At 41.2% G+C, this 21,865-nt stretch overlaps 1 protein-coding gene across 3 annotated transcripts in view; it reads right to left on the bottom strand.

The window, feature by feature from the left end:
* GALNT7 (polypeptide N-acetylgalactosaminyltransferase 7) overlaps positions 1-21,865 on the bottom strand; it is a 76,833-nt gene that overhangs the window by 41,937 nt on the left and 13,031 nt on the right. For all 3 annotated transcript variants that reach the window (XM_069787041.1, XM_069787035.1, XM_069787050.1), the window contains exon 2: positions 1,895-2,352. In XM_069787041.1, coding sequence (XP_069643142.1) covers positions 1,895-2,352 — 458 coding nt within the window. The remainder of the gene's footprint in view (positions 1-1,894; positions 2,353-21,865) is intronic.

Genomic DNA, 21,865 nt, shown 5'->3' with positions numbered 1-21,865 from the left:
TTGGCAGATACATATGCTCTCTGATGCCCTCCACCTTGGGGAAAAACGGAGGGGAGGGAGTACTTGAGCTCTGCTGCCAAAGATATGGCTGATAGCCTGGGCAGAGGCAGCCCAGTCCCACCTGCACGTGACATGCTGCCACTTCTGCTTTGCTGTCCTTGCAGAGCAGAGTGAGGAGGGCAGCGTGCTTCCAGTTCCTTCCCCCTCTCTCTCTAGGGAAGGCAGGGCCAAAGTGAGCTCTGCTAATGTGACCCCCTGCCATCAGCTCCCCTCTGCTCAGTTAATCACAACACCCGATGGGAAAATGGTTTTTCTCTGCCAGTTTCCTTAGTCCTGTTGCCTCCTACAAAAGGGGCCCCAGTGGCTGCAAATGCCTCAGCAGAAGCAGCAGTGTCTAGGGAATAACCTCCTGAAAGAAAATGCTGACCTACATTACCCAGATCATTTCTTCCCCTTCAGAAAAATCTCATTAGCACAGAGGTCCAACGTTGATCGCAGCAAAGAAAGAAAACTGAAGTGAACCCCAGGACAGCCAACGCTTCCTCGCCACCGGCAGCAGACAGGCATGGTCCTCTCCTCTGACTGCCAGCAAGGGGAAGCCTTTAGTAAGTCATCTGAGGAACATGGCTTGATGGAAGGGAAACGCTGTACTCTGTGTACTTTGTTCACTTTCAATGGGTGCACACCAGGTAGTAAATTCAAGCAGCCGTACATGCACAGGCATGAGTCAGACTCACAGCTGGCCAGTTCTCTTCTACCTTGCAAAATAGAAAAACAACCACTATAAAAAGCCACAGCAGAGCCTCAGTAACCAGCCAGTGACCAACCAAACAGATCATCTGCCACAGCTGGAAAGACACAACCTGGAGGCTGGCACCCAGTCCAAGGATCAGCATGGCTCCACTGCTAGGGATGAGGGGGAAGTGAAAACAGGCAAGTACCTCATTTCACACTGAATTCATATACCCTCCCCTCCAAATGAAAAAAAAAAAAAAAAAGGCTCAACCAAACCAAACCAACCCAACCCAAAACCCAAACAAACAAAACCCCTACCAATCAATCAGTTTGCTCGAAAGACCTGTCCTTAGCTGATATTTAACAAGGAAAACTGTATCAAATGCAGATTAGCCTGAGAACAAATTTGGCTTCAGCATATACCAAAGATCAGAAGAGACTGTGTAAACCTGTTAGTAATTATTGAACAAATTTTAGTAGCTTTCCAGAATTTCCCCACACCAAAGTAGACACCCTGCCAACGAGTAAAAGATGTTTTTTCTAGAATTGCTTCCTTCTTTATGATAAACATGGTGGGAAACGGTTAGAAGACTACTCTTCCATCGGCTCCATACCTGAAACACCACTATGGCAGATCGATACTTCTGTTAATGCAGGTAATTAAGCAGAGTTATTTAAAGGGAACAGGATTTCTTTGTTTGTTCTCTTTAGTTAGTTAGTTTTAATTTTTAAAGCATCAGGGTAAAACCAAAACTGAATAAACTACCTAATGTAGGAATTTCTGCAGGAAATAAAAATGAAAATCATTCTTTCTTAAAAGCAAATCTTAAGAAGTTACGGATTAAGAAAAGAAGATAGTGCAACGAAGACTGCGGCTGGACCTGGAACATGCAAATACCTGCAATTAGACACTAAAACAGATGACTTCAGAGATAAATCAATATAGATAAAGTATTCATGAAAGGAATCATTGCAACAGCATTAAGAAGAATATATGGAAACATTTGGTACAGTACAGCACTCTTGCCTGTCAGGACAAGAAGCCTTAAGTATTTGGCCTAATTAATAATATTATTTTAAGCATCAATTAAGATATATGGAAAGAAAATAATTAAATCCCATAAAAACAGAACTAAAAGAAAACAAAAAGTTTGCTTACTCTTCTTGACGCAAGTCATTAACGCTCCGATCTAGTGAGATCATATCACTTGCCACCATATTAAACCCAAACTCTTTAATGCTGGCTTGAATGGATTCTTTGTAATCTGGTCCTAAAACATATGGCTTCGCTTCCTCTCCAGGGCCACCAACAACTCCGTGAGGCTCAGGCTCTTTGGGTTCAAAATTACCAAGGACTCCAGGTCGTAAAACAGGATCTCGGTATACAAATGTCTGAGGCTTAAATGTGAGATACTGCCTCTGGATGATGTTTTGCTGTTTGTTATCACCACCACCATGATGATTTAGTTCATTTTTGGCCTTATTTTTCCTCCGAATGGATTCTAAGTCCACTTCCACACCTTCAACATGAGGCCAAGGTACCACAGGTTTGAACTTCTCATTTCCTAGTCCATGGTCTCCTTTGTTTGGCATGGGTCTGTTGGCTTCTTTGTCATCCTATATATACACACAGAGAAACAGCAGGAGATCATATAAATTGGTGACCCTTTATTTATTTAAATCCAGCACCTTAATGCACTGAGGTACTAAATATATGTTACGCAAGAAGGGAGAAGTCTCTGTTAAGGGGCTCAGCGAACTCTTTTTACTAAAGCAACTGGCTGCTGGAGAACATCACCAGCTGTTGCCCACACTTACCTTAGTGAGTAGGTCCTGGACACGGCCTAACGCCCCAAGCATTCCCAAAGACCAAATACCCAGGTAGGACGTGATAACCCGAACCTCATTCAGGCAGCACACCAAACCAAGGCGCAGGCAGCACCGGCAGAGCATTTAATGAAGGAGAGGGTGGTATGGCGGCAGACAAGGCCGCAACGCGGAGCACGGCGTCCCTGGGGCCACCCTCGGACGCAGGGTGTTTCTGAGGCTGCGCGTACCAGCTGCTGAGACCTCCGCAGGGTCTCGGTGGTTGCTAGATACAGCCTCAACACGCTCCTGTGCTGGGAAAGAGTGCTGTGACTACGTGTGATCCGGCACGCACGTCTGCGGCAGCCTCGAGCCACAGCTGATCCCTACCCTTCAGCCCCGTGACTTGCTCCCACCACACACCGCTCCCTCTGCTGCAACAGCAGCCATGAGGTACGCCGAGGGCACCGGGGACAGCAGGCAAAAATGAGATGCAGCCCTGATCTGAGCCGCTGCACGGCCACGCAGACAGACCCGCCTGGGGAAGCAGTGCCGGGGCTGAAGAGAGCTGCCCCAGGCACTGGCACTGATTATCTCCTGCACCCGTCTTTAAAACAACTTTACTGTTTTACAAGCACTCTTCCCTGCCTCCACACCAAGGGATCTGAAGTTCTCGCTGAGAACAAAGGCTGGGATTTTGAAAACTGCTCGGCATTTTTGGTGATCAGCGAGGTTGGTGGGGTTAGGAAAAGGATGGGTGATTTTGGAAGAAACTGGACAGAAAGGCTCTGAAGTCTCCAAGTGTGAAGCCTCCAGAGTACAACAGCCCCACCCACGAACGCTCCCCAAAACATACAGTCACTGCTTTTTCCAGTACTACTGTCCAAGAGGACAACTGGGAAACACTGTTGAAAGTTCAGATTTCCTGCTAAAATCATCTATTTGTAAGCAGGACAGATGTTAGATCACACCAAAACCTGCAGAGAACAACGCACACATTTTAGCAACGTCTCGCTAGCTATTCACAAATACAGAATCAAACAAAAATTGAGATCAGAAGGATGTCACCTATTCAAACCTGCTGGAGGTAAGGATAGCTTCACAGTTAGACCAGGTTTCTCATGAGGCTCATCCAGTCACAGCCCGAAAACCTCCGTTTTTCTCAGGACAACCTGTTCCAGTTGCTTGACCAGTTCACAGTGAAGGTATTTTTCCTCATACCTGAGTGGAAGCTTCTCATGTTGCATCTTGTGATGACTGCCTCTTGTCGTTACTGTGTGCACCCCTCCAAAGACTTTAGTTCCATTTTCTCTGTAAACCTCACTTTTGAGGGTGAAAAGATGCAATTAGATTCCCCATTAGACTTTTCTCCAGCCAAACCAAGCCAAGCTCCTCTACCCTTTCCAGGTGTGTGTCACGTGCTGCAGCCCTCTAACCTCCTTAGCAGGTCTTTGCTAGGTCCTCTCCATTTGTTAATCTCTCTCCTGTGCTGGGCAGCGCAGGAGGAAAAACCAGACACAGTGCTCCAGATGCAGGCTTGTTAATGCTGTGTGTCGGGAAACAAACCACATCCCTTTCCTTGGTGGCTAAGCTCTTCCTAGTGTAACCCAATATGCAGTTTGCCTTTACTGCGGCAAGGGCACAAGGCTGACTCATGTCCACGTTTAACTAAACCACACAATACTTACTACTACATTACAGTGTTTTCCTCACATATCATTCTGCATAATAAAACTTCAGAAATTAAGAAAAATCCAGTATAAAATATGTCTAGGTTAACATGATAACAATGGGAGTCAGACTGGCTCCAATTCAAAATAATAAGAGTTTATTCAAGAAACTTTCTGCTCTCTCTTGCTTGTTGTTTAAACAGGGAAGACGTACAAAATGCAGAAGTGTTACATTAATCTGTTCTGCCATCTCCGTTTTTTTGAAGAACGCAAAAGCCAGTGTGAGAAAGGGAAGAATAAGGGCATGTGAAAAGGCACATTTTGCAAGGAGGTAGAAGGCTGCCATGGATCTATAAATAAAGCCCCAAGAGGACTTTTGAAGAGAGCATCATCTCACACTTACCCTAGAAATCACAAGGAAGGCTATACCACTCGACTGTCAGAACACTGCTGAGCACTCAGCTCTTACCAACTTGCATCTAATTCCTGCTCCAAGTGCAGAGGCAGCTATAAAAGCCAACAAAATAGTAGGCACCATCAGGAAGGATGCTTAGAGGGCGTAATTTTGACTGCGCAAAATTTTGAGGCATTCATGTCTTCAGTAATATTTAGTTCTGGTCTCCACATCTCAAAAGGAGTTAGAGAAGGTACAGAGCAGGGCAACCAGAATGAAGGAGAAGGTAGACAGGTGCCTTGAGATGAAAGATCAGAAAGGCTGGCCTTTCGTCTTAAGACTCTGAAGTTTGGGGGTGTGATGGCTGAGAGGGGTACAACTGAAGTTTAGAAAATCATGAAGGTGACTGATAAATTGAGTGGAAACCCACTATTTACCCCAACCACAAGAACTGGAGGCGCTTGATAAAATTGATTGGAGATCAACCAAAAAATGTTCTTTGCACAGTGACCTCCTGGAATACGCCACACAGGAGGCTGTGGAGAGAGACGGTACAAATGGTTGAACAAGGGATGAGGCAACGTGATGGATGACAGGGCCTTAAGCGGACTGTAAAAGGGCTGAGCAGGGAGGTACCTTCTAAAAGCTCTAATTCAACAGCTGTGGATGCTGGAAGAATCCAAAGGGAAGGGAGCATAGAAAGCAGCCAGGTTTACATGCTGCCATTCTCAGACACCATCCTGGATCACTAGTCTCAATCAGGCAGGAATTTCTTATGCCTCTGGTCTGCATGAAATTAAATATCCTTTCATTCCACTCTGTCACCTGTTTTATAACAGTTAGGAGCTTCCACTTATCCAGGTCTTCAGCTGAAACGTAACACTTCTTAAAGTAATTTGTTTATTTTGCTGTCGTCGGAACTATGACTTATCTTGTATTACATTTAGCCTCATTATAACTGTTATGCACAATTTGCATTATAATGTATTTATTTGCTGCTCCTTTCCAGATGCTAAATATATTCCATTTTTGCAGGCCTGGGAAAATATTGCATAAACCAAGAAAATTATACACAGACACACTCATTCACCTCTTTCCTCCAATTTTTATGTACCTAGGACAGATATGATGGAAGGCATTTGTTATTTGTTGTGGGTTAACCCCTGCAGGCAGCTCAGCACCACACAGCTGCTGACTCCCCCTGCCACAGATCTAAACCACAGCATCATATGGGATGCTATGAAGCAAATTAACTCCATCTCAGCATTTCATGGGCATTTTTAGAAAAAAAAAAAAAAAAAAAAAAAAGGAACCAGCAGTGTTTAAGTGCGTGCTGCAGACCACAGCTCCCGGAGGTTATTCATGTCTCCAGAGATAACTCAGACACAGGTTTTCCAAATACTGTCTGGAAAAAAAAGCAAAGTCAAACTGCAATCAAAGAACTATTTTGGTCATCACATAAGCCACAATGCCTTAGTTAAGAACTTCTAGAGCTTCTCATCTTCTATGAATTATGACTCTCCCCTCCACTTTTTTTAAATTATTTAATGACATATCAAACCAAAAAGAAATAATTTTTAATCAGTGTGCCTCACTGATTAGAAGTTTGGCTCAGCTAAAAATGTAGTATCAAACTTTTAAAAGATTCATACAACAGTGACAGTCAAACTAGAAAGCATGCATATTAAAAAAAACAACACAACAACCTTTCTAAAGTAGAAAAACAAGGCAGTCTTAAAATTGAGTCTTAAAGTCTTTAGAAAAAGTCTGAAAAACTTTGGAAGAGACAAATCAATGACAACAAGGGAGGGCTTGGAAGAAGTGAGCAGTGAGCACGACGTACATCTGAGCACTGCACTTCTAGGTTATCCAAAAATGAGGGGAGAGAAGCAAAAAAAAATCTGTGAATTCTCTCACATTTGAAGACAAAAAACAACAAAAATCTCATTACATCTTTATAAAGGACACACAGTAAGCTCTTTACATACAGTAATATAGAAAAATGTTTTTTTCCACAGATCATTGTTTTTTTTCTATAGGGCTAGATCCAGGATTTCCTGCCAGCTTTTCTAGCTCCAGTTCAGTGCGTGTTTCTTTATTTTTCAAATGTTCTTTTCACTCCTTAGGGGATTATGTATGAGTCACTGCAATGGGTGTTTCGGAAACAGTGAGATGACATAAATGCAGTCAATTCCTGACTTGTAAAAAAAAAAAAAAAAAAAGGGAGGTATTTGGTATAATTTTTTTTGCAAATTAGGTTCTTCCTTTTTGTGAAAGAGGAATGCAATTGAAGTTTTAGGGAACATAACTGTATCCTCTTGGAAACATGTTTCTAAATTATACAAATAAAAGGAAAAACTGGGAGAGGTCTTCAGAGGGCTGCAAGATTGGTCAACTGGTAGGAAGGTTGGAGTTGTCACTGGCAATAAAACCGCAAATGTAGAAGTTGCATAATCTGCTTTTCTTCAGTCAACCAGGGCAAGACTGGCAACTCCCTAAAACTCCCTATGAAATAATGTCTGAAGTACAAATTGATGTTAAAAAAGTGGATTTGCTTCATTCCTAAAATGGAAGATTATCATACTGAAAAAAGTTTGCTAATTTAAAGCAATGTCTATAAAAGCATCTTGCTCATCTAGACAAAGATCAGTGATGCACAAAAAATAAAAAGGGGAATAATTAAGTAGAATCTAGTAGTAGTCTCATTACCCAAGGATGCAAAAGGAAATTAAAAACCCCTTTCATTCCCAGAATATACATCTTCATACCCAGCTGATTAAAGACAGATACTGAGTGTTGCAATATTCTGGTGTTCCTCATGAAAAAACTATAAAAACTGATACAGTTTAATATTTTAGTAACCTAGGAGGCCAATCCCTACCTAGTTCTATTTTCTTCAGTCCAGCTTTTACCTTTCTTAACTCTTGGCTGCATCTACACCACTGTACTTGCCATGAAAGGCAAATACAATACACGTTCTTCTACCATAAGGAAGGGTTCAAGGACTTTTAACTGAGGATGAATCAATAGCTCTCAGACCTCCCCTGATGCAAGTTCCTCTTCTACACAAAAAAAGAAGCATTTTGAATAGAGCCTCTGCCACAGACACTCTGACAGAGACCACACAGCTATCAGTTTAGCAAGGATTTCAACATATTTAAAGTATTTTGCGTTGTTTCCCTCAACTTAATGCAGCCACGCTCCTAGTTTATCGGAATAAAAAGGCCACTGGAGAGAAACGATACAGAGCCTAGCATTTTCAATTATTTGAGTAAATAGGAAGGGGTTGTTCCAATTTATTCCGTTACCTTGTAAAAAAAAAAAAAAGAAAAAAAGAACAAAGGCTACAAGCTGGATTCACAGATTTCCTTATTGATTAGAGTCATGCTGGGAAGAAGCTAAAATAATGCCTGTTCTCAGCCAAGCTTCTAGCATCATTCTGCTCTGCCAGCTAATAAGAGAGAGAAAAAACCCCAACATGTAGTATATTTCAGTTTGCTTTGAATCATTACGTGTGGGTCTTACTTACCAGGTTACAGGGCATAGATGGAAAAAATAAAGTGCTACACCAAATTACTTAGTCCTGTAACTATTTTTGTGCCACACGATAGAAAGATTCCACAACACTCTCACAACCAAAAAATGGGAAGACTTTTCAGTATACAGGATCAAACACAGACAAAAGGGAAAATCAACACATCCAACAACATATTTCTGGACAGATTTCACTCTAGATACCCACTAACTTCAAAACAAATAAAATGAGCAATGATTCCCACAATGGAGTTGGCTGACTGTGAAAGGGACGCCGTAGGATTGCACACCTTCCACTTCCACCACCTGTGGTAACCTCTATCCAAGCAATCCGAAGTTCTAGCTACTGCAGGACCAGCTGCAGAGGGGAAAGCAAAACCAAAAGCACACACAAATGGAAATCCACAGGTTCTCACACAAGGATAAAGATCTATGGCACAACTGCCATCACTTCAGAAAATAAGTAAAGAGTTAAACAGCCCTTTGTAATAATTACATATTTTTTTTGCACAAAAAAAGTCTGTTCTAAGCCCTACATGCAGCACTGCCTTGAAGTCACATTTTGCAAAACCTTCCATCAAACAATTTCATCACAAGGCAACCGCATTGACTCAAATTAGGGCAGAAGTTGGACCAGGAGAATTCTTTGCTGAATATGAGCAGTGGCATTCAAGCCACCTGGCTCAAAAGGGGCATTCCCTGTCACAGCGTCTGGGCAAAACTGTCTCTCTCTTGCTTTGGCTTCTTCTCTCAGCGTAATTCAGAGGCACTCCAAAGGTGATGGAGTGCATACTTATGTGCTCAGTAGCTCCTACAGTGACTTTTAGTGTAAACTTAGAACAGAGCATTTGTGGGAAGTGTAGAAACACAGAGAGAAATACAAGTTCACACTAAGTTATAGAAAACTTTTGAAGTTTAAAAACACGTTTGTAAAAACAAGATTGCTAAACACTGTAATTGCATGCTTTGTACAACTCAAGTGAAAAACCATACTGTTGATGGCATTTGTCACCAGCATTTCCAGGAAAACATAAGTCTGTAAGTTATGTTCTTATGTTCATAGTTGCCCTCAATTTTGACAGATATACTGACAACATCAAAGTCCATTATGCCATCTCTCCATAGTAGATTTTTGCCCTGTCAAATATTCTAGGGGAAACAAAACATACTTAAACAAGACCTAAATCATACCTATCAGCACTAAAGTTGCGTAAATTGTGCTATACCAACCCAGTAAGCTTTGGTAGACAGAACTAACTTGACTACAGTTTTGTACCACAAACACATTACTGTGACGGCATCTCCAAAAAGCAAGTAATCCTACCAGACAATGACCGCATCAGTCTACTTTTTGGAGTGCTCAACACAAGACTTGGTCAGAAGTCACTTATGAGCCACAAAGAAAACTCCAAACAATTAAAAAGAACCTTGATGTCTAAACAAGCAAGCATTACATTATATGCATAATTTTTATATATAGGTATGTTCTAGTCATTAAAAAAATACATAACTCCATAGTGTAACTGAGGTACAAGGGCCACAAGCAGCTTTAGAGAAATGCACGTTCAGCACTAGTTTTATACGACTGTGTATTGTACTCCCACTTACATCTGAAGAATGAAAGCTAAAAATGTGGGGTTTTGTTTTTTTTTTAATTTAAAAAAAGCAAGGCAACTTCCCCCTTCACCTACATTTCACAGCATCTGTCAAGCTGATTGATATGTGATGCACTACTCATTGCCCTGCGCCATCCTTTATCCAGCTTACTTTTTCTTGTCCACTTTCTCCGAGTTCCTGAGTAGCTCCTTGAGAAGGAACTGTTTTGCCAGGGATAGATACCTGTAATAAAACTGCTAGTCAGCAGTATTGAGGAAAATCCCTTTTCCCACTCATTCCTTATGTCCTATCTGATAAGGCAAAACAGGGCAATCATTAGTATTTATGCAAGTAAATACAGAAGTAACTTAGTTTTCAATAGATAGACGTCATTAATATCGACTCACCCCACTGAAAAAAATAAATAATTAAGTAGCAGTATCTTTGATCCCCCAAATTACCCGAGTTACCTGAGGCAAAACTACCTAGGGAGCAAGATCAACAATCATCTTCTATCTTAGGGTTGACATTCCTGAGGTTTGAGAGCATTGCTTATGGAAAAGCAAGTCACATGTTCAAAAATAAAAAGGGCACATAATAAAGGAGAGGAACTGTTTGTAAAAATGTGAATTTGGCAACAGCTCAATGTTCTGCCATTATGAAGGAGTTTGACAGAATTTAGCATTCAAGTTCCGAGTGACTTGCGTTAATCTATGTGAGTCTCTGTATCACTGATTCCAAAAAACGGTAAAAACAACTTCTTGGTACCTACCAATGAGTCTAAAACCTAACAATATTCACTAACATCTGAGGTCATCTCTGCTGGTGTTTGAACCTGTCAGTGGAAGAAAGACACTGTGGAAGATAAGGCTCAGTTTCTCAACTTTATTTTATTTTTTACATGGTTGCTGTAAGAGTTCCTTGGGCAAAAAGACCAACTAGCTCTTCCTGTCATCTTAAGATTTTTGTGAAGATACTGTCTACTTGTCACAACAGAAGTATTCATCTAGGACAGTGACTTCAGGCTATTGCTACATACTGCCATGGTCTGCAGCCAACATCTCACAACGTCGTTGCATACAAACTTGTATTAAGCTATGGAAGCTCTCAGGTCAACAAATCATATGGAAACCGCCTCTGCCCCCTGTCCTTACCTTTTTTTGTGGCATATCAGTAAATACAAGTAACGCCAATATTCAAATTTCTAACAATGCAAGAATACTTATTTTCAGTTGAAATAACTTGACTGCCCAGCTATTTACCTAACAGAGGGGAACACCATAAATCCTGAGTTTTACCCATTTACCTGCAGAGAACCTTGTTTAAAGATATATATCCACATTTAGATAAGTCAGTATGATACCCACCTAAGCATCCCATTTAAATGAAATGTTGCAATATTATCTTCCACTTGCAAGGGGAATTCGTCTGCGCTAATGATGCTTCTGTCATCCTCTTTGGCCTTGCTGTGCACATATCACTTAAATTCCTGCAGAGCAATGCAATCCTGCCACGAGTGCTGTTTTGGCTTGTACTGCTTTACAGGCAAGCGACAGGCAGTTTCACAATTAAGACTCTGCCTGACTGAAAGCAAGTAAAAATAAAGACAATGAGTGCTTCAGAACAAATTACTGTCAGAAATAGCAGTCTTTTATTGTCCTTGTTTTTACTGGCACTCGGTGTTTGAGGAATATCAAACCAGCTGTTAAACCTTTCAACTCGCCTTCCTTGTTGCTTGAGATTCAACTCTTACTCAGCTTTTACACATCCCATCCTTCCATTCCTGGCACTGTCATAGTTTATTATACTTGTCCCATACTGCCCCTGGTCCCATTTGTAGTTCAATAGTCATGCTGCATTAAAGAAGTCTTGCCAGAGATCCACTTCACTCAAAGCCTCCACTTAAGAGATGCCTGAGAACTTTGTGGAGGTAGCCACAAGCAATGCACCTCTCCTTATGGCTCTAGAAAGCACCATGTAATCTGGGATAGCAATTAAGGAGATCTAAAATAGAAGGACTCAGACAAATACCTGAATAGCAGATATTAAAGAAATCTCTGCTTAACATTGTAACTTAAGGCTAGTTTTAAAGCAGGCAAAATAGCCTCTTACCATTAAGATTACAATAATTTTCAAATAACACAAATATTCTTAAAGTGAAGCTGCTGTATTACCTAAGGTGATGTTGCATTTTAGTCTCTCCCATGTTCTAGAAATGGAAAGATGTTGGCATTAGTAGCCTGTGCAATAAAAAAACAAACCACATTTGCAGCTGCCTGCTGCAGAAGAATAGAAAAATTATTAGAGGACCCTGGATAAGACAGAAGTATGATCCAAAGCATCCTAGATCCCTTCCTTGCAGACAGCACACCAAAGATGACAGAAAGGCTTTTAAACTCAGAACAGCAAGAACTGATTACAAGTTTATTACAACTAGAATAATCAACATTTTCAGTAGAAGAAAGCCAAAGTGATCAAGTGGGACAGAACACAAAAAAGCATAAAAGCAAGCATCTCCCTACACACTGCACCTTTTCAGGTGTGTTTTTGCTTCTTGTAATTAAGGGGCTTTCTCTGTTGCATCAAACTGCAATTTCTCTGGTCCCCGAGAAACCAGAGACCACAAGAGACCACACGATTTCCTTGCCTGCAAAGAAGGTTGCCTGCACTGATCCCGGCCCCCTCTTCTTAATAGAACATGACACAAATCGAGACAAGACAAATACTGTACATCATACAAGGTAAGTCAGTTTAGGTTAAGTACTTAAGACTGGTCTAATCAACCACCAGCTGACTCAGAGACTGTGCTTCAGCTATAATAGTCTGCCATCAACCGCTTTTCCAATGTTCATAACCTTCCTTCTTTCTCTGCACAACAGACAAATTTCTACATACTGCAGCCTACATTGTCATTAGCATGTATTTAACATGGTATTTCAACTGCAAACTTCTGTAAAGCATCATCCACAGTAATTCATTCTCAGAGACTGCAGTGATTCAGACCTTCAAGCCAACAAAGAAGCACCTGTTCGGTGTGTTTACCCTCAAATGTACCATATGGGTTGCTATACCACAGATAACACTCCACACAAATTTAAAAAAAAAAAAAAAAAAAAAATTCATATGCTGGTTGACTCACTTCATGCTAAATTCAGCCATTTAAAATATTTTATTGTAATTTAATTGTTCAGAACACTGTTATGGTAACAGCCAAGCCCCATAAACAGGCCAAAGAGCAAGAAGAGCACCAAGCCCTGGGGCACAGTTATCATTCTACTGCAGCACCAGGGAGAAACACTGTCCCAGGTAAGTAAAGCCCACCAGCCACTGACCCCTATCTTTCCAAAACAAAGTCTAGTTTCTTGTCTAGTCTTGAGAGCAGAGACCCTAAGGACCAATTATTCTCCTTCTTTTCCGCAAGCAACTATCCACTTGAAGTCTTGGGGGATGTCAAGTTGCATCTACTTGCAGGAAGGACAATGCTTATTGCCTAGAAAGTTAAACCTTGTTTTCTCTTAATGAAAATAATTATTTTTCAACTTCTCAACCTGGAGGCAATCCATGGGGTACCTTGCTGCACAAGAGGTTCCGCAAGCAAATGTGCCAGCTGCTGTTGGTATCAAGGAGCAGCAAAGCAGTAGACGAACTGATGCATTTCTAAACAAAAAGGGCAACAAACTGGCTTCTAAGGACACAGTCAACCCAAGAAAAATGTTTAAGCAGATGAAGGCTGTGGGAAGTCTCCAAATGCTCAGACTTCTGGCTGGCTCTAATCAATATTATCATCTCTCATTTCTGTAAACATTTGTTGTTATGTATTTTGTTCAAATGCAACCTTCTGTTCTCCTTCTAATTTCTCTCAAATTTCCAGTTTTGTTTACATTGCTTTGATTAAGTCGGTGCCATTGCTTACCCTATTTTAGAGGGGCAGAAGGTGGAGGCAAAAGTTTCTCTTTCTTCTAGACAAAAGCTGAATATCAGGAAATCCCTTTTGAAAAGTGGATTGCAGAAATGGATGGCAGAAAACTCAAGATCTTTCTCCCTGTCTCCCTCCTCCAAGTGATGAGGAATACCACATTTGCATGTGGCTATGTGGTTTGGAGCAATGCTACACATTCGATCAGATTTTGAAAACAGTGCTGAATGGCTCACATAACACATCTAGAAAACAGTAAAATCATCAACAAAAAAGGAAGACATAACTCTGCCCTTCAACTTGCATACAAGGGCTTCAGAGTCAAGTATTAGATGCTTTTCTCCATCTTCCCTAAGCTTTTCCTAGGAGACATGCGTTTGGACCATGTAATACAGAACACCTCACAACCCTAAGATACAGTTTTCTAATGAGGCCTGACAAACTAAAATCCATTTTTTGTTAATAGAAAAATAGACTTTCAAGTCAAGACCAGCAAAACAGAGTGAAGATAAAGGCATTTATTATCACACATTTACAGTAAAATTAATCAGAAGCATACTTGGGCTATAATAAATTGCTTCATAATAATTTGAATAACCAACACATTGCTGGCCTATGAAGTTTTTCCCTAGGATACAAGGAAAAAGAGGAGCATACCATAATTAGACAACTGTCCACAATTTTTCTCTGTAGAGGAATTTTATATATGCTTGACTGGAAAAATTATGAGTATTAAGAACAAAATGGACAATTGCTTAAGACATCATCTCCATCAGAGCTGACTGCAAGATGCAAAAGGGCCTCCAGGTATCAAGTGAGGTACCTATGACTCTTGGACTATTTCTTCCCTTCTTCAGAAAAAAAAAAATGCATTGATTTTTCATCTGAGCTTTGCTATCTTTCCCTGTATTGCCAATTAGAGGCTAGCAGAATCTCAGATATTCTGTTAGTCAAACAGATTAGTAAAACGGTATTCACACAAGAAACCACGTCCCATTTCTTAGCTTAAATGACCTCTTTCCCTTGTAGATCCCTAAGAGTATTCAGCTTTAACAATTAATAAAAATTAAGAGGAAATGATCCTGAATACCTGAAAATAAATATAGTGTTGTATTGATGTCTTGTCAATTTAGTATATGCTGTTCCACGTAGTTTAACTATTTCTACTGTAGTATTCTACTACTGCCACATGCACACGCGTTCAAGTGCTTGGCAAACAATTCCAATAGTTTTTGCAATCAAATGGAAGACAGAGGAAACAGCCATGAGAATGAATAATTTCACTGCAATACTGCCATAATCCAGAACACTATCATTTCTACCACTAAGACCTTCTCTCTGGTACTTTCTCATTTCACTCCTGCACTCCATGATCTTCAGCTGCATCGCCTTGTCTTTTGTGCCCAGCAGCTGGTCTTGTCCAGTCCTACACCTATGCTCAAGGCATTGCTACAATTGCCAAGAACCTTCTTCCACAGCCCTTAATGGTTCAGCAGTAACAAGCCATCTCTTTCCCACCCCCAAAACCTCTTTCATCTTTTTTTCCCCAGAAGTTGTGCCCTCCAAGGTGAAAGGTGTAAAACACAGCATCACCAAAGAGGTTCAGTACAAGATTTGTTCCCGTCACTGCATTTCAACATTCAGTGAAGCTTGTGACCTTTCTAGTTGAGTCATTGCTCCTTCCACATTCTCTCTTGCTCCAGGAATATCCTTCATTTTATGCACATGGTTGAATAAGATCTTAAAAATAGAACCCATGTTTATTCATATGGACATTAGAGATTCTTAAGGACTTCTAATAACGTCCAGCTTAATTTCCTTCCATAAAGGAAGGATTATGCTCCTTTTCCTGTGTAGTAGTGTTACACAGTGGACTGTGAGGGGGCAATGCTTTTCATTTTACTAAGACCAAGCCCCTTTTAGGGGTGTTCTCTGTAGACTGAAGAAAGAAATAGATGAAGCTGTTTCTTCTGGACTTAAACAATCAAAATTTAAGTAATCAAATCTTGAGTTGTAGAGATAAACAGGTAAAAATAAGCATATGCTTTGAATTTAAAAAGTAAGAGACCAAAGAGTTACAATTTACAATCCGTAACTTTGCTACTGAAAATACCCAACTTCTATTGTTTTTCCCTCCAGAGGGAAAAAGCCTCAGAAAGAAACAAAACCTACCATCAATCCTCATGTTCTAAGCGGCTAAGGACAGCTTTTCCGGCCCTCCAGGCATCAGCTATGAACATTGCACTGCTTAAAGCCCGCAGAGGAACTTCATCTCTGTTTCTCAATCATCTGAGACAGATGGATATTTAAAAATCATGCATTTGTCTTTTATACCTCAGCAAGTAAATGACATTTACAATACAATAAATCCATCACTGATGGACATGCTTGAACAAAGGATGCATACTTCTGTGCTGTATCTTGTCTGCCTCAATTTTTAAAGACACATACGTCAATCTCATTCCATATTTCTTGCTATTAAGAAGCAAACTGCATTAGATTTTCATTTATCTTGAAATATTGTTACCATTCTCAAGCTTTACAACAGCCTATTTCTGTCTTTCTTTTTAAACTGCATTTCACAATTTGATCAACCCTACCACTTTGAAAGCTTTTTCAAAGAAACAGCCAGCTGAAGCCAAAAGCTGCATTGTATGAAAATTACACATACAATTTATGACCCGTTTCTGCAAGTTTCATCTGAACTCCCAAAAGATTTCAGAAATTCAGAGTACTTATGTAATTACCTTGTGTACTGCTTGACTAGATAAGTGAGGGGAAATCACTTGTTACAATCAATTGTGTTCTCTGTCTCATCTTTCCTTGACCCTTCATTCCTGCGTCTTTACTATGTAGGATATTAAAGAGAATCTGTGTGGTACTTGCCAATAAATTAGTTACATTCTACTGATTTGTTGAGGTAAGGTAAGTTCTTATCTGTCCCAAATACTTAAAAAATAAAGAAATCAACACAATACATGCATTTGAAGCATAAGAGGGAAAAAAGACCTGCAACAATCTAAACTAGTAAGAACCAATTTATTGAGCAGATAAATCAAATTGAGTACTCTTCCTGTGACAAATACAGCTAGTGACAGTACTTGTTTTGCTGTGAAGTAAACATGATGAATATCAAAACCTATTTCATAGCTTTGCTTTAGAAGCCACATCATGTGTGACCACAGCCAGGTTCTTTGCATCGACAGCCAGCAAGAGTACTGTAATACAATTCACAAACTTCTTCAAACGGACTCTACTGAACCTGTCTGCTCTCCACTATGCTTCCAGCCTTGCACTCAGCTCTGCACTCTCCATGCAGTATCTTTTATTTCGACTACAGAAGCCACCACGCTCACGTTGAGACCACAAGACCTAGCAGAGAGGCAGAAACACCGCACTGGGACTTCACAAGAAACAGACTGCCTTGACATTTACTTTGTTAGTGGAGATGATTCATGGTGGTGCCAGCAACCTAAACTTGAAGCTGCCCGAGACTAACACTCAAAACATTGCTCTCAAAGCTGACTTCGGGAACCGACATCCTACTGCTTTCTGTTAACATGGCACCAAGGATCCACCTCTAGCCCTGAATATCTTCCAAGGGACCTGCCTACGTCTGTCAGATCCTGAAGAGAGTTTTCACGTGACCTTTGCATTTCCAGCTCAGGTACACTCTGGCCAGCATTTCTGATCACGCCTGGAAAAGATGCAAATGAACAGCATCCTCCCACATGCACCGATTCCTTTGCAATTGGACTGCAGCATTCTACCATTTAAATTATTTGGCATACAGCACACACAAAGAAAGATGCGTGAGGATCCATCTTGCTTGCAACGAGTGAAAGTCGGTGTTCTCAGCACTAGGTCTAACCGCAGGATACCCCCACCACCCAAACAGCGTAGCAAGAGGCATTTCCCTGAAGCACTGTAATCTTTTCAACAAATGTTCACTCCTTGGAAACAGAATTTCTGTTATGAAATCAGAAGCCTTGGCAATTCAGACTCTCCGTGTAAATAACAAGAATGAAATTTTGGTTAAAAATTCGATCTCAAAACAACAGCGAGCCTTTCCTCAGGTTATACTCGCTCCAGTAACGCTGTTCCCAGCTGGAGCGATTTCCACAAGCCCTAAGCGTGCGCACTCCTGGTACACTTCAAATGGAGCTGCTAATAACTGCATTTATGAAAACGGTGCCCTTCACTCACTGCATCTAACACAGAAAAGATAATTAGCAAAGCATACTTATGATCTATCCAGGTCATTAAATGGGTGTTTAAATCGGAATGCACTCTGCTAAATGAAGACCTTTACATGCTAGCCTTGCACTTTAACTTCTAACAAAGACAACGTTGTTAAAGCCCGTCAGAAAACTCATTTCAAAAGTTCTCTGCAGTCCCCAAGAAAGAGAGTCTGTTGTCTCTAACAGGGCAAAATCTGGCCAGTAGCTGGAGAAGGAAGAGTCAGTAAGGCAGTTCATAACTTAATGTCTGGCTGAGGAGAGACAGTTTCTCCCAAGAGGAAGAACTGCAAAAGAAGAAAGATGTCGGCATTTCGATCTTCAGTATGAAAGAGAAGGTATGTGCATAAGCCATCAAATACCTGAGAAGGATGAACTGACAGATGTACCAGGACAGGACAGTAAACAATATAGACTTGTTTACTGTACATCAAAACAGAATCAGCAAAAGAAACCCAAAAATCCTGGCCTGGTTTCAGCTGGGATACAGTTAATTTTCTTTCTAGTAGCTGGTATAGTGTTATGTCTTGGATTCAGTATGAGAAAAGTGTTGATAACACACTGATGTTTTCAGTTGTTGCCAAGTAGAGTTTAGACTAAGTCAAGGACTTTGCAGTTCCTCATGCCCAGCGAGCGAGAAGGCTGGAGGGGCACAAGAACTTGGGAAGGGGCACAGCCAGGGCAGCTGACCCAAACTGGCCAAAGGGGTATTCCATACCATGTTGACATCATGCCCGGTATATAAACTGGGGAGAGTTGGCCAGGGGCAGGGGTGTGCAGATCGTTGCTCAGGAACTAACTGGGCACTGGTCAGCGAGTGGTGAGCAATTGCATTGTGCATCATTTGTTTTGTATATTCCAACTCTTTTATTATTATTATTGTAATTTTATAATTAATAACAACAACAACAATTATTATTATCTTCCTTTATGTCCTATTAAACTGTCTTTATCTCAACCTATGTGTTTTACTTTTTTCCTGATTCTCTCCCCATCCCACTGGGGGGGGCGGGGGGGGAAGGTGAGTGAGCAGTTGCATGGTGCTTAGTTGCTGGCTGGGGTTAAACCATCACAATCCGCAAGGATGATACTCTCATCAAACTACAAAAGAATTAAAATCCACTGTGTTTTGCTACCTTTCAATAACCTGCAAAACTGTTATATTGAAAATACTAAGGAAAAGCTATATAGAAGAGCCTCTTCTAATAAGAGACAATACATTCACATGGTTGTCAACCAAGCCAATATTACTGCAGTCATTAATCAGTCACCTTTCAGGATGAGGTGCTTTCTTTTTAAAAGTTCTTGCACACAAGCACAACATAAAAGGTATATGCTCTGTTTAAAACTGTCACATGCGAGTTACCCAAATCAACATTTTCTCAATATATTACTCTATCATATAACGTAGACTTGGACAAATCTTCTAAGGTAAGATAGAGAAAACCAGATTGAGTCACTATCCCACTAAACAGCTCCAGTAAACTAAAATAAACAAAAAAGCAAAACAAAACAAAAAAAACCCAATGCAAAAACCAATGAGAAAACCCACTAATTTTTTTTCTTAAATTACAATTAAACAGTTCTATAGTTTTAAGTCTCATGGCAGACTAAAAATATCAGGGACAGCAATGAAGAGGTGTCAGTGTGTTCTTTGGTGAAATTGATGGAAATATCCAACTGGATATAAAAAAAACCGGCACCATGAGAATGGCCAAACAGTGGGACAAGTTACGCAGAGCGGTTGTGCTGTCTCCCTCCTTGGAGGTTTTCAAGGCCCAACTGGACAAAGCCCCAAGCACCCCGTCTGACTGCACAGCTGACCCTGCTTTGAGCAGGACGTTGGACTGGGGACCTCCTCAGGTTCCTTCCAGCTTGAATAATCCTATGATCTTACGTAAGAAATTTGAACAGCCTTTCTAACATCATTAAAGCTGGAATTTTTGACTTTTTAACCCACTTCAATTAAAAAATATAAATGCTTAAAAGTAAGCTACTATTCAGCTTTCCATTTTAATAATTTCAACAGAAACATGAACAACAGAAACTCTGTGCATCTCTTTAGCAGAGAGCAACTGAAAGCCACAAGCAGTAAAAGTCATTTCAGACATAATATTTTACCTGGAAACAGTGTATTTTCCTTGTGTTTAGTATAGCATTTCCTGCTCTATAATTCTTGACAATATGACAACTGTAGATTTGTAAAGGAAGTCAGATTTATGTAAGATGTGGCGCAAAAAAAAGAAAAAAAAAATCACTTGCCTACTCTTCCTCCTGTGTAAAAGGGATTCAAGGCTGACTTCCCTGTTTTATTTAAAAAGCAAAGTTTGGAAGACTTCTGAGCGTCAATACTATGATGCATTACATTGACGTTTATCTTCTCAAGATTGCAGATATACAGTAGAACCTGAAGGTGATATTTTTCATCTCTGCTGCAAGGTGAACTGTGGAATAACAGGAATATGAATTACAAGATGCACCTAGCTCTTGCAGAAAGTTAATGAAAACTGTATTTTTATCTGCTGCAGACGAGCTGCCTTTACATTTTTGCTTTCGCTAATTTGTTGTGGCTTTAAACCTCTGTCTGATCGGTGCTGGATTTTTCAAGCTGACGTTCTAGAGTAGGATGGATCCATTTCTACAAGCAGGTTACCTCTCCGCTACACATTTTTGTCCTGCCTGTGCGCCAGCACAAGCAGAGGCTTACACCCGCGCGCTGAGCCGGGTCAAGGACTGCCCGCGGCCAGCTGAGTGGGCAAGACAAATGAAGCTGGCATCCATAAGCAAGGGAGAACACCAGCACCGAGCTAGTTCCAAACAGGAGTGTGAGGGAGAAAATAATAAAAAAACCCAAACCAAAACACACCACCAATACCAAAAGCTGCTGGAAGCTGAAAAACACAGAGGAGAGTGCCTTAGTAGCAAGACACGCAGAACACAGCTGCCTCCCCAGGCTGCTTAAAACCACGACTTGCGCGTAGGCATACAGCCGAGAGGTGAGGGCCGCGCGGCCCTGCTCCGTCCTCGGGGCCCTCCTCGGGACCTCTGCGGGGCACCGGGGAGAACCAGCACCTGCAGGCTGCCTGGCTCCAGGGAGGGTTTGCTTCTTTTATACCTTTGAAACGAAACAACACAACACAACAAACCCCCCTCGCCCAGAACACCACAAAACCCCAGAGTGCCTCTCTCTAAACCTTTCTTCCCCCTTGGAGGAGGAGACCCGCTCGCTGTGCTGAGGACGGGCAGGTGTGAAAGCAGCACACTTGTGTCCCTACGGAATTTAGGGCCAGGCGCTCACAGTGCGCTAAGAGCATCAGAAAAAAACAGGCAGGCCTGCCCAGCGCTGTGGTTTTCCGAGTCACTGCACCCAGACCCCATCTCAGCCTGGGTGTTCCAACTGCTCCTAGGCAGGGAAAGCCTCTAACAGTAAACCAGACTGCGTCGGGTGGCCCGCGTAATGGCGGCTGTTCCCCTTCCCAAGGCACCCAGGACTCTTCTTCCAGCACTGCCTGTGGTAAGTGCTAATGGCAACGCAGGAACACCGTTGCGCCCTAAACAAAAGGACGTTTCTGTTACGTATTCTTAGCAGTATGAATCTCCCTTTCCGCTTCTAAACCAAACCTACAAAAAGAAGATTATTTTCCCTCTTACTACAGAATTAAGGGGACAGCTGCATGTTCTTAAATTCTGGGAGGGGAGGGAAAGTGTGCATAACCAGTGGTTGCCCTGCATTAGGTAAGGGCACTTCTCCCTTTTCAGGAAAGATCCAAGCCTCCATAGAGTTCTCATTAAAAATATATAAAAATTTCTCAGCATGATGATTTGAACACATATTTCTAGATCTCCAGGACTACCCTTTCCTTAGAAAATGCACCCAAATGTCAGGCAGAACTGCCTTCCACATAAGTATTTTCTCACTCTCGTATCCATTCTTCTATGCCACTGCAGCTAGATAAGAAAGGGTATTAGGGAATAT

The sequence above is a fragment of the Haliaeetus albicilla genome, chromosome 1, assembly GCF_947461875.1.
Source record: "Haliaeetus albicilla chromosome 1, bHalAlb1.1, whole genome shotgun sequence".
Classification (NCBI taxonomy): Eukaryota; Metazoa; Chordata; class Aves; order Accipitriformes; family Accipitridae; genus Haliaeetus; species Haliaeetus albicilla.
This window is presented reverse-complemented; position numbering and strand designations above follow the sequence as displayed.